At 27.2% G+C, this 14,719-nt stretch overlaps 1 protein-coding gene across 2 annotated transcripts in view; it reads right to left on the bottom strand.

The window, feature by feature from the left end:
• Positions 1-14,719, bottom strand: part of LOC107448832 (gamma-aminobutyric acid type B receptor subunit 2) — a 274,252-nt gene that overhangs the window by 43,708 nt on the left and 215,825 nt on the right. For both annotated transcript variants that reach the window (XM_043051303.2, XM_016064184.3), the window contains exon 13: positions 9,095-9,217. In XM_043051303.2, the coding sequence (XP_042907237.2) occupies positions 9,095-9,217 (123 nt within the window). The remainder of the gene's footprint in view (positions 1-9,094; positions 9,218-14,719) is intronic.

The raw sequence follows: 14,719 nt of genomic DNA, 5'->3' as shown, positions 1-14,719 counted from the left end.
CCTGAAATGTACATTCGATAAAATTTACCTTGTTAGAAACTTCTAAAAATTGTTCTAGACACAACCTTTTAATGAGAAAAGTCTTTCGCCATTTTCATTTTTGAGATGACGACAGAAGTAATAAAACGATTCTAGCAACAACCAATTCTGCAGTTGCTCTAATTAAGCTACGATGTCTTTAATGAATATGGAAAAGAAAGTTTTTAGTTGAAGTTTTACTTTTTTCTACTTTTTATTTTGCAGAAAATATTTTTTTTCTATTCATCTGAGCGATGGAGATGGGAATTTATTTTTAGCATTTTTTAATCCTCCGTACAAAAAGCACATGGAGTAATTAGCTTTTTATTAATTGCAAAAAGAAACAATTTGTTTCATATGAGGAATAGAAAAATATGAAGATTAATTATATTGATATTTGTTACATTTTCATTGGTTTACATAAAGAATACTCATTAATGGTTTTAATTAAGCAGTTAAACAAAAGACTATTTCCTTAGAATACAGTAAATTACCTCTAAAATGTTTTAAACTAAAGGATATATTAAAATACCTTTTGGAAGTATGAAATTATGGCTCTTATATTTTTTTAAAAGCATTTAAACTAAGGGAATTATTATAGTTCACATTCACAGGTGTAATTTTCAGTTGTGGTGCACATACATTAGGTTAATTTATCTCCCGGTTTTTAAAATATAAATATATTAAATGAATGTTTAAATTGGTGTTTAAATGTTTTGCACTTTTCGAATGCATGGAGCACTTGAACTTCTCCAGCACTTTCGTGGTCAATGAAAGTACTGACTATTTCTCGACCGATATAGTCAGGCTCAGAATGCATCGTCATTTTATTGCAGAATATAATTTTTCGAGAATCAAAATTTTAACTACTTTTTGACTAACTAGTGTGCTTAATGGAGCTATGTGTATGAAGACAATAAAAATTTTTATCGCTTCATAACTATGAAAAAAATTTCTTACCATATCATCGTCAGTTAACGGTATACTACTTTCTGACTAACTAGTGTGCTCAAATTTTGACTAGAGCTCCAAACTGAATGGGAATTTAATTTAATAGTCTGGTAGGTAAGACGCTGGATTCGAGTTCGTGAGAATGGGAGTTCGAATCTAGCCGGCTTTGACTTCCCGTACAGTAAATGGTAACTGGTGTACGTTGAATCTGTAGGGTCACGAAGTCCTCCATATTCCAATAACAAGTTATACCGGTTGTACTGGATTGGAGATTTATCTTTTTCTGGTTCAGGTCAAAATTACGATCTGTGGATGAATGAATGGATGTATCAATGGGTCAACATTATAAACGGATGTGACGTATAGGTGTGAAGTCGAATTCTTGGTAATAGATGGCGCCACTGGAAAACAAGAATAATCTCACCCGCATTACCTCCAATAACTTTCGTGAAGCCCATTGAACAATCAAAACATAAATTCCAGCTCTTTTGATGTATTTGTTCAATAACTTTTATTTCGAATTTGATAAACATCTCTCGACATTCTTTCACTGTATTATCAATACACAAATTCTAACTGTTTTGTGTTATTTTTCTATAACTTTAGTTGTGTAGGAGTAAACTTGATTGACGTATCATCTCTACAATTTTTCTTATTTCACTATCAAAACATAAATTCCTGTTATTTTGATGTTATTGTTCAATAACTTCAATTATGAATTTGATAAAAATGACTCTCTATACTTTCCCTTCCTGCATTATAAATACACAAAGTATTTGATGTATTTCTTCAATAACTTTAATGTGTATGAGTAAACATGATCGGCTCAATATTTTCCTTATTGCACTCTCAAAACATAAATTACCGCTCTTTTAATGCATTTGTTCAATAAATGTGAATTTGATAAAAATAACATCGCAAAATTTTTTCTCAGATATGAAATTTTATTTTCAATGATTCTGGAATCCTTGAGCTGCATTTCGAAATTTCTGACAACTGTTAACGAAATTATGCATATTCGACGAAATTGCTTCGTTATTTGAATGCCATCTCTCTTTTCCAGAACTTCTTTTCTGGTTTTGAAACCGTTTGTCCAGTGTATCAGGATGATACAGGAATCATCTTATCAAAAGGTTCGATTATCAAAATTTTTCACAGTTTCAGTTCCTGGCAATACTCCTTTTTGTTTTGTTAAATACTTTCCAATCAATCTTTAAATGGAATTAGATCTACAGCTTTTGGTTCATTTTTATTTTATAAAAAGTGAAAATAATTTCCTTAACTTAAAAAAAAATTACAATTAGAGGATTTCTCAAAAGATTTTTTTCTAAAACTAAAATAATTTGATGCATTTTACTGAGTTTTTATTCTGTGAGTAAATGAACCTAAGATATAAAGTTATTTGCTAAAAAAATAATTTAATTTAATTAAATCAATTGAATCAAATATAAATACAGTAGTTAATTTTTTGGTTTTAACTCACAAGCTACCAAATTTAAAAATTATGTCACGACTTTTTAAAAAACTTGTTTCAAATATATTCTATTTAATAAATCAGATAAATATATATTTGCCTTACAATCTAAGTGAATGAGTTGATAGGCTTGTTTTAAATATAATGCTTTTGGCGAATTTGGTATCCTCATGTAAGTGAAGACAGTAATTTCCTGAATATAACAAAACATTTTCCACGCACTTATCATGTGAGAAAATAAGAAATAATAAGTTGAATTTTGACGAATCTATTTTTTAACAAGTGGAAAATTTATCAATAAAATAACTGCATCCATTCCGTGTCCTTCTCTGAAAACTTGTTTCAAATATCTCAGTTCTTGACAAACAAAATAAATTCGTTTCGCTTTGCAAAAGAAAATATAGTAAGTCAATTAGTCATAAGAAAAATTCTGCATATTTTATCAAATCATAAAATTAAAAATTCCTTTCTAAAGTCTCCCGCACAATTATTTTGAATCGCACACCGCGTAAATAAATTATTTTTGTCGTTCAAATAATTCTAGCTTTGTAAAACATTGCGAAAGTTTTCTGAAACTTCATTTGAGAGTGGAAACCTGAAGATATTTCCTTAACTACTTTTCTTACAGCATAGCTTCTGGAAGAAAATGAAAAATATTCATCTTCCTTAGTTTCTTTCTATTCAACCTTGAGGAAAAATATGCAAACTTATCACGCACGCAAATTGATTTCTGCTTTTCTTTGGGGAAAAAATACATATATATATTTATTTCAGCCAGATGAAGAGAAAGGAAGAGAGTTGGAGTTTTACTTTCTTTTTGTAATTACTCTAATCAGACTCTTAAAAAAGGAAAACTTGGTGTCGGATTTTTAATGTATAGCTGAAATGAAGAATAAAAATACTTATATCCTCCCTTCAGGGAAATGTTGCTGTTAAAATAAGAACAAAGAAATTCATTTTGACATTCATTGCAGTGCAAGTAATTTCACAAGAAAATTGTTATAATTTATGTTCCAGAATATATCGAAGCATATGTTAATTATGTTTTGTGTGATCTTATTTTAACTAAATGTGACTGCGGATTGTATTTTAAGAGGAACATAAATATTTTTTTGTTTTAAGATTTTTACAGAAGTTATAGTTTTGTGACGTATTTTAGTATTTACTTTTTTTTTAATTGGACTAGTAAAAGTTGTAAGGTATCCTATTAGTTAAAAATCGGCAATTTTGACTAAATTTTCGATTTTTTATTGTCTCTATTTGAACTTTTGTTAATTAGTTTCCTAATTTTTTTTCTCCGATTTTTAAAAATGAACTTATATTTGCTGTTTTTTTCAAATGCTGTCAGACGTTTTTTTCGCTTTTGTTTTTTTGCAATTACATACTTTAAATACATTTTCCAAAAAAAAAAAGTTGATTATAAAAAACAAAACTTTCTACGTTAACAGACATTATAAGAAAAAGTTAAATCGATAGAATTCTTTGAAACTTTGTTTCTAGATTTTGCATAATGTTAGCTAAGTTTTGAACTAAAAATTAAGAGTGAATTTATTAAATGTATTATTTTGTCATGATTTAGGAAATAATGTTTAGTATTTTTCCTTTAAAGAAGCAATTTGAAACAATGTATTAAATTCTTTCTCTCGTATATTTGAATTTTTCTTAGAAAGATTTTATTTCGAAACACAGGTAACCATCTTATTGATTAGGAAAAAAATTATTTTTATATTTATTTATTACAATTCTTAAAGTTCTCCGCATGAGTGATACAAAATGTTTGTAGTTTTCACGTAAAAGTTTGTCTTCAATTTAAAAAAAAATATTTTGTCTTAGATTTATAATTTTAAGACGTGTGCAAGCCAAAAATAAAATTAAAAGTTTATCTAAGGCTGCTTTCGAAACAGTGGTGTTGAAACCATTCTTTGAATAAAGATTGAATTTTTAATATTTTTCTGAAATGAAGAGTACACATTTTTATATTCTTTATTGTGTCGTTTCAGAAAATGCTGTTATTAAAATAAGAAAGAGTAATAAAGAAATTTCTTTAGACAGTAATTTTTTAAGGAAGTGCAAGCAATTCCATAAGAAAATTATTATAACTTATGTGTTTTATTGATTTTAATTTCCTATTTTTACAATGACTTCAGTTTAATCAAACATTTGCGCAACGAAACATTATTTGAAAAAAAATCTAGAAATATCTTTAATTTGTTAAAGACACTATACAGCATTTTGAGGATGGACTGCACTGATAGTGCTGTGCACTATCAGTGCTGTCCATCCTCAGTCAGTTGATACTGTTAACTAACTGAGTCACTGTCACTGACTACTGTTGACACTATTGACATGTCAGTTGACACTGTTGTATTCCCAACACTGCCCAAAACAGCACATTGCGACATCAACAACAGGTTGCTGTAGTATTCACACTACAATGTGAAATTTACATCAGTTTGCTGTAATGTTTAAAACAGTAATTTAGTAGTAAATTTTACATTAGCTGTAATGTTCAAAACAGCAACTTTGTTTTAAGTTTTGCAACAGTCTGTTGTAATGTTCAAAACAACAGCTTTGCTTAAAACTTAATATCAGTCTACTGTAACATTTAAAACTGTAAATTTGCTGTAAGTTTTACAGTACCTGCTGGCAGTCGCAGTAATTTAGTTGTAAATTTTACGTTAGCTGTAATATTCAAAACAGCAACTTTGTTTTAAGTTTTGCAACAGTCTGTTGTAATGTTCAAAACAACAGCTTTGCTTAAAACTTAATTTCAGTCTACTGTAACATTTAAAACTGTAAATTTGCTGTACGTTTTATAGTACCTGCTGGCAGTCACGGTCACCGCAACATTCGCTGTAAAATACAAGTGTTTTTTTTTTCTTCGTTTTTTTGCACAATAATGTTTTTAACTGATAAAAAATCGCTAGAAAAATAAACGATTGAAAGAAAGGTAAGAAAAAAAAGGAACTGAGAATGGAGGAAATCTTCAATAAAGACACTCGATTTCTTTATTTAAGTAACAGCTAAGATAGAAAAACAAGAGCCAAGGACCAAAATTCCTTTTACTTAACGAAAGCTTTTATTTTTTATAGAGATTCTATGGGAGACATTTAATGATGATGGATTAGAAGTTTGATTTGAAGTTAAAATAGTAACTTTTATTTATTTCGACGTTAATATAGCAAATAAGTGTTATGTTTCAATGACCTTATTTTTGTAATGAGGCCGTTATCTTAAGGTTATAGAAACATTTTAAATATAACATTTTTCACTTTGCAAACAAGAGAAGCTTTCAATATAGTTAAAAATATTTTTCTAAAATATATTCTGATTATTTTCAGATTAATAAATTTTTTTTCAAAAATAAGAATTTCAATTTGATCAAAAATTGCCTGAGTCATCACATGTTTACCAAAAACGCTTTTGGCAAATTGAATAATAGTTAAGTCTCCTGAAAGGGGCATAAAATTTTATATTTGGTTTAAAAAAGTAAATTTTTATTTTTTAAAAGAATAAATTCAAATATTTTCTTTGATTCTATTTAGATCTATTAATGAACATAAATAAGTTCACTTAGAAATTATTTCTTAGAATAATATTTAAAATTTAAGGTATTGTGTTATCAAAAATTTTGTAAATGCACAACCCTAATTTAATATTTCCGTTTTCCAACCAGGCTAATATATGGAATACAATTTATGCAAGTAACACATCGTGCATGAAACTGATCGAAACTCTCAATTATTTAACAAATCACTTTCCTTGAAATTTATAGAAGAGTATTACATAATTTGCATCGAAAAAATAATTGTTAAAAATAGGTTAATGAATTGAGTCACCTATTTAAAAAAATTTGTCTTTAAGTGTAGTACTTTAAGGTAATATGATAGAATAACAATATAATAAAGAAACAACTCTTTTAGTTTTAAACTCTTCATTTAAAAATCAATCAAAATCATTCTTAATAAAAAAATATTATTAATATTAATTAATTTGTTAACTTTATCCTGATCGCAACCAAAAATGTATGGAAATAATTGTGGAAAAACTGGATCCTACCCTGTAGTTTTCCAGCTACTAAAATTATCACCGACAACAATAATAAATGGTGTAACACCATTTTGTTTTTATCTTATATATAGGTTTATAGCTCATGTTAGAAAACGTTCATTTAAAAAAAAACAATAATTTCTGATTTATTTCATTTCTAATTGACTGGTTGATTCATTTGAAGCATAAGTCTTTCGTTTTGTCAACGATTTCATTGGATCCTGCATTATTCAGCATTATTCAACTCAAATATCGATTTTTTTGAGCGGTTATAAGTGATTAATATTTTGAACATACGCCACATGTCCTAAACAACCAACTAATAAAACTTTGTAAAATGAATAAAATATGACATTTGATTTATTTTTTCATTATCTTACATTAATTTTAATACTTCATAAGCTTCTATTTTTAAACGAATGGTATGAAAACTTCTATTTATCAAATAAAAATTTAAAAAAAAAATGGTCCAAGCACATCATAGTCTTATTTAATTTCTTACGTCTCGTATAAAGTAGATTAAGCTCTTAAAGTTTTTCAGAAAAGAAAAATTGAAAAGCTGCATGTGTTTAATAGAATTGAAAGCTTTCTAATTTTCTTAGTTGTTGGTATACTCTACTATTTTCCTGTTTAAATAGATAATTTAAAAGTAAACAGAGATGAAATAAAGAAATTCCATTTACTCCTATTCAATTCCTACTAGAGAATTTAAGTAAACCGTTCGTAAAGAAGTTTCAACACAATTTTCCGAAGCACCAAACATTTCATTTTTCTAACTTCCTGTTTCATTTCCCCTTTATTTTGTACAACAACATCTTCAGTTCTTGTTCGGTAAGTAAGAGCTTTTTCTTAGGTTGGAAATCAAATGCCCACGAGTGAATCAAAAGTCAATCGGTCAGCACAGAAAACTTCAGACATAAACTTCCATAACTTCATTTTTCCTTTTCTTTTGGAATGACATATATTGACTGTTTTTGTCAATAGAAATAAAAATGGAGTTATTGGGATGGTTAAGATTTCTTTGGAGCTTTTGGGCAAGAGAGAAAGTTGGAAATGGTGTATGGAGGTGATATCTTGTTTCGGATAAATTGAATTTTCGAAAATTTATTATTTTAGTTTTATCGCTGCTTTTTTCATGGATTCTTTATATATGCTTTCAACGTAAGCGAAGATGCAAGAGAAATAAATAAAAGGATATTCTAAATGGTAGAAGCGAAGTTGAGAATCCGGTATTTCTCACAATGTCTAATAATTCTGTGCAACGATAAATGACAAACCGATAAGTTGTAAAAAATAACTCTTACATACATTTAATTAATGATATTAGTATTTTTTACTGTTAAGTGAAATATCGTGCTGCTAAAAAAAGTTAATATTTTTTTTAAGTAATTTTACATGTAATTTTAATAATAACCATTATTATTCATAATAACCAGATTACCCGGGATAATATATCGCAGGAAAACGTGGTCAATGTCCGATATTTCTTCCACTAATGTTTATTGTATTAAAAAACGTTAAAAAATTTCTTTATTAAAATTGATTTTCTTTAAATTTTTTTCTTATAAGGTCATTATGTGATATTCCTTTAACTCAAGTAAATTTTTTGTAAGTTTTAGGGCCATGCATTCGGCTTTTTCTTTACTGATATTTTTTATTAAAGTTTAAGGTCCAATATTCCAAATTAACTATACTAACATAATTTGTCTAATGATTATTTGTTATTGCATACAATGTTTAGGTAAAATGTGTATTCTCATGATTCATAATTGGTTTAAATTGCATTGCAAACAATGCACCGTAGGTAACATATGTAATAAGCAAACGTCTTCTCTCAGCCTTTCTGAATTTAAATAAAGCTACGAAGACATATTTAATAAATATCCGTCATAAAATGGATGGATCTTGAAAATAAGCTTTTTGTTGTGGTGATAATAAAAAACGAATATTTTAATATTTTATGTCCTATTCTTCATGTACTTTCCATTGATATGTTTGTAATACGTCTATTTATTTTGATAAACCTTTCTTTTTTAAAAAAAAGAAGAGCGTTTTACTTTAAGCATTAGTAGTTTTATTAAAAATAAATCATATGAATGTATTCTCAGTTTCGATAAGACAATGCAACAAACAAAATTTTATATTACGTTTTATAATATAATTACAATTTATAATATAATTAGTAAATAATATAATTAGTATAATTTAAATCTTGTTTCACTGGTATGAAAATAAATGACAACACTTTAACAATCCCAATAAGTTTGTTTATTTATTTATTTATGTTAGGTAATACTAATAGGTAGATCTGTATTAAAAGGTGACTGAAATCTAACAAAAAGGCAGCCATGCATTTTGCTGTTTAAATAATAAGTTTAATCTATAAGTGATGAAACTTGTGCTAGAAACAGCTACTTTAAAATAAAATTTTAAGTAAGACTTAACGAAGTTAATAGGTAATTAGGGCTACAGACTTTTAGTAATTACACACATTTAGTAGTTAAGTAATAAGGGCTACAGATTTTTATAATAATTATGGTCTTGTGAAGAATTGGGATAAAAATAAAATAAATAACAATGAATTCAAGTAATTTTACTTACCAGTGGTTGTCCATTAGTAGTTTTACGATAAAAAGGATCGACAGTTTGCCATGTTATGAGAATTATAACATCTATCATAACTAATACTCCAACAACTATAAACAATTTGTAATCTTTAATGATCTAAAATTAAAGAGAAACCATTTGTTAATGTTTGTATTCAAGTCTTATGAATTTTGCTACACACATTTGAAAGAAAATGCTTAATGTACAGTGCACAAAATGAAAAATGGACTATCCTGAATAACTTTTGATTTAATGTTTGGATCTTCACATTCCAGGACTCAATCTTAATGGTTTGAAGAGGTGACTTCCAATATGCTAATTAATTAGCACAGACGATATTTTAAGACACGAAATCAAACACAAAAACGTAATTTTTTTTAAAAAAAAAACCTACCCTTTTCTTACTGTTTCGGATTTTTGACCCCCAAAATAAGATTATTAAATGTAATCTGGAAAATATGGCTCCACTAGTTTAATCAGAAAAGTAGTCCAATGTTTTGACCCATCAATGTTAACTTCACTTATGGCATATTCGCCATGTCTCGAACATTTTGTAAGCGAATTAAAAAGCATTTGCACACAATTATAAAATTTGTTTTTCCGAAGATAGTTCCGGTTAAAAATTAATTTCTTATTAAATATTTATTAATTTTTATTATTTTCTTTAATGTTAGCCGAAAAAAATTGAATCGTAAGGTATGCAATTTCTTACATCATTTTAACAATTGCAGTTTTACATGGCAAAAGACAAGATTTAAATAAACTTTTTTTAAAATTTGATTTCTCAAGAGCTATTCTGATCATTAGGTAAAAAGTTATTTAGGTTGGTGTCTGTTTTTTTTTATTTTCCACACTGTGTGCATTAGATAGCAATAGCTGAATAACTTTTCAACAGAAAGGAGTATCAATGTGATAATCTACAACACATAACTTATTCATTCCTTATGTTCAAAACTGCATTCTCAAAATTAATTCAACTTTGAACATTTCTGATTAGTAAAATCTTCACCTTCATTCAGAATTCATGTTCATATATCATGCTCCAAATTTTGTTGTTTTGTCTTATTATGCACCTAACATCTGAACATCCAGATTACTGAACATTCTTTAGTAGTGGCTTAGGGCTCTATAAACAGCACATCCTTACATTTGTACATTTACACCAGTGCTACCCAGGGTCACCCTTGTTATTGCTTCATTCACAGGCCTTCTTTGTTCATCGATGCAATCCATTTTTTTCTTGTACTGATAGAACACGCACTTCGATACTTCAGTACTTTCTGCGAGGGTGGATCGGGTTTAAGCTAAGCTTTATTGATATAAATACAGTGCACTCTCGATGTCTCAAAGTTGAAGGGACGCTTAAAAAAATTTCGAAATAGCGAGTTTTCGAGATAACAAGGTCAGAACAAAATCTGATCTAAAAAGTAGAAAAGTGCATTCTAAAATTTTACTCTGAAAAGTCGAGTCATGAAACATAAGAACAACTACTGTTAAATAAGTATGTAATGATTGTTTGACTATAAGTCTAAATACAACAATGATAATTTTATTTTCAAAAGCAAGACAAAAATAATTATGCATTAAGTAGAAAAGAATAGGTTCACAACAAACTTACTTTGTGATTTTTCCGAAAAAAGTCAATTTCTATTTCGAAAGAACAAGATTTTGAGAAGAAACTCTTCGACACAAGAATTCAAATCAACATTAGATAGATATATAATGCCAAGGAGAAAAATATTTTTTTAACATAACAAGGTTTTTGAGATATTGAAATTCGAGATTGTACTGTAGTTGATTTATCATTAATTATATTAATCGTTTAACTAATTAAAAAGTAAATAGTGGGTACACCGACAGTGAAATGCTTGAGGTTATGGCAACTTTTTTTATCATCCTATTGCCTATCTGGGGTTGTTCAGTCCATGCTGAATACCATTAAATATTTCAAAACTGCGGTAAAGCAGCTACAAGAAAAGTCGCATAGCCCAAAGAAGAAATTCTCTATGGACGTGTGGAGAGAAAAAAAAAATCCAACAAAAGAGAATCAATCTAGCGTATTGATTTCCACTTAGTTCCTCATGTCAGTCGAAAAAGAATGACTTTGGATTCCATGGTTGTGCAGAATAACAAAAAAAAACGGAGAGACGAAAAAAAAAAGTTATTTATTTTTTCGGAAAAAGGAAAAATCATAAAGAAGGAATTCTTTCTTCCACATAACAGTGATCTTCTCCTGCCATTTTTGAAAAGTCTGTAAAGGTTGTTCTTAAGAGCCAAAATGCAGATAATGATGTGTGTCTCGTTTTTTTTTTGTTGCCTTTTCAGTCTTTGGAATTGAGTACCGGAATAACTTTTGTCAAACATAATAAACAATCTATTAAAATACTTTTCAGGAGCTAATATGTTTCTTTTCTGATCTATATAGAATTTTTTCTACCCTGTTTGCTCTTGCATTATTAAAAATGCTGAGGATGTACTTAAGCATAAGATTATCGATTAATTCTACTTTTCAAGAATTCTATCAATATTTTTTTCTAATGCAATATAGATAATACTTTACCATTTTAACAGCAGACGACTTTAAAAAGCAACAAAAAAGTGGATGGCATAAACGAAGTAGATTGACGTTTTAAACTAATGGTTACATTTTTTAATAAATTATTTTTAATATTACGTACTTAACATTTATATTACGTACATTTACTGACTTACTTTTATATTAAGTACTTAAGCATAAGATTATTGAATGTTTCTATTTTTCAAGAATCTTAACAATATTGTTTTTCTAATAATATATATAATAGAAGCTTTCGAGCATGCATTATTTGTTGTTGAGGATGTACCTAAGTATAAGATTATTGATTGATTCTATTTTTCAAGATTCTTATTAGTATTGTTTTTCTAATAAGATATAAATAATATTTTACCGTTTTAATAGCAGTCGACTTTAAAAAAACAAAAACAATGTTAATGGCATAGTAGAAGTAGGATCACCTCTTAAACTAATGATTAAATTTTTTTAATACATTATTTTCAGTTCTTCATGTTTTAAAAATTTTAAAAAAAATACAAATTATTAATTTCATCTGTGGAAAAAGACTTTAGATTCCAAGGTTCTATGGAATAGTAGAAAGAGGATATATGAAAAATTTATTTCATATTTTATTGAACAAAAATTATAAAGAATAAATTTTTACTTCCACATAATTGTGATAATTTTCTGTCATTTTCAAAAATTCTGTAATTTGTGTTTTTAGACTCAAAATGTATTTGTGACGAACCTTTTCAAACTTGGGAATTGAGAGTCAAAATACTTTTTGTCATGATACTTGCTCAATTATCTGCGAAGAATGACTTTATAATTCTACGGGAAAATAAAAAAAAATGCTTTTCTTTCGTTAAAAAAAATCATAAATGCAAAGATTACCTTTAACATAAGAGTGACCACTTCCTACCAGTTTTGAAAAGCCTGTTGGTTGTTTTTGAAAGCCAAAACGCCTATAATGATCTGTCTATTTTTGTGATTAACCTTTTCAGACTTCAGCATTGAGTGTCATAATAACTAACGTCAAATATTATAAACAATCTATTGAAATACTTTTGAGGAGCGAGCTGAAATGTTTTTCCTCCATTCTATATAATCTATATTATTTTCGATTAAATGCCAGCAAAAGATAATTAGCTAATCAATGCGACTATGGTAAGTATACGTGAATTGATTGTTTCCATTTTTCAAGAATATTGCAAACAATGTATTTTTAAAAAGGTTTAGACATCGATTATCAATTTATTAGCACGCAATTTTAAAACGCGACGTTTGAGTTGATGGTACAAATGAGGAAAGCCCGTATTCTCTGTTTTACTGGAAATTCTGTTTTTCTAAATTACAGTTCTTATTACTGCAGGTAAAAAGTACAAAACTGAAAAGTAAACTTAATCAAATAAATAATATTCATAAATAATATTCATAAATAATAAATAATGTTCTAAGGTATGATGATGAAATTACCGAGTTTGCCAGCATAAACCAGATTTTAACATGTATTATAAACAATTGTATATTTAACATACATATTTAATTGTTAATATTACCAAAATCATTACCAAAGCTCTTTGGTGAAAATTACCACCGTTTTTTGTGTTCCTATAGAGCCAAAAACACGATTATTCTAGTAGTTTTGATCATACTTTTTCTGCTGTGTAAAAATTTATCAATACCTATTAAAATAGTATTTAGTTAAAAAAGTACCACTATTTAACCTTCAGAAAGTTTTTTAATAGAATAATAGCGTAACAAAGATTGCTCATGAATTTCCCCAAAACTTATATTTAATTGACGCTAATTACTCTCAAATTATTAGTTTTAAAATAGTCCAATGCTTTAACAAGGGATTCACTAAATTTAGCGATGAATATTAGAAAAAAATTTCACTTCAGCATTAAAATGTTTTAAAATTGATTCATATTGTTTTCAATAAAATGCATTGAATTACAAATGAATTGAGATTTATTAAAGCGGATAGTAAAGTTTAACTTTATATTTTAAAACTGCATTCATCCATTTTTTGATTTTTACTCGACAAGTCATCCCCTATGACAAAGATTTGCGAAATATCCTCTGAGTTTTATTTAAAATGAAACTGGAGGAATAAAAGTTTTTATTTTTTTAACCCTTCCACAATATTTGCAAAATAAGGATATTGGTTTTGCTTGTCTATGCATTACTCAGACTCTAAAGTAATTGCAGTTGTCGGAAAATATTAGCACAAACTAATCTTATTTGTTTTAGCATCCTAAAGAAAAATAGTTTTTAAGCAATGCAGCAGTTCGTTAAGATAGCTAATCCCTTTGTTTAACTTTAATTTTGATGAAAACTGTTTTTATTCAAGATGCGATGAAATTTGATTTATATTTTAAGCGTAAAGAAATTGTTTTATCTCAAGTTCATTAATGAATGCATAATAATTTTTCTTTTTAAAAAATGCACGTTTTTAAATCAAACTTAATTAGTTTACTTTAATTACTGGAAAAATGCAAGCTCAGTTAATTAGCTTTTTGTTGTTGGATAATTTTTTGAATTGTTATTCAATATAGTTAAATAAATTTAAATGGAAAATTCATTAAATCTTTCAATAGTTTTTGCATTCAAGTTTTTTTTATAAAAGACGTTTAATTGAATATTATTTATAAAGCTTATCATGATGTTTTATTGTTAATTCTTCGAAACTAAAAATTTTTAAATGTTAATAAAAGTTTTTAGGTTTTTTCAATATGCATATGTTGAGTTAAGATTAAAAATTGTAAATGTTTCTAATGATGATAATAAAACAAAAATGAATCTTGATAAACGGATAGTTTAAAATGGTAATTATTGCAAATATATATATATATATATATATTCAAAATGAAGAATAAAACAAAGAAAAATTAAAGACATATGTAAAAAGGGGGAAATAATAAGTAAAAAAATAACAAACAACAGTTTAAAAAAAAAAAGGGATGAAATTTTATTTAAAAAACCGGAAAAAAAATGCTGAACTTATGAAACTTATTGCTTTTCTTAACTTTCTTTGTGTTTTCTTGTATCTATTTATTTATTATTATTATATATATATATAT

Source organism: Parasteatoda tepidariorum, chromosome 2, assembly GCF_043381705.1.
Source record: "Parasteatoda tepidariorum isolate YZ-2023 chromosome 2, CAS_Ptep_4.0, whole genome shotgun sequence".
Taxonomy (NCBI): domain Eukaryota; kingdom Metazoa; phylum Arthropoda; class Arachnida; order Araneae; family Theridiidae; genus Parasteatoda; species Parasteatoda tepidariorum.
This window is presented reverse-complemented; position numbering and strand designations above follow the sequence as displayed.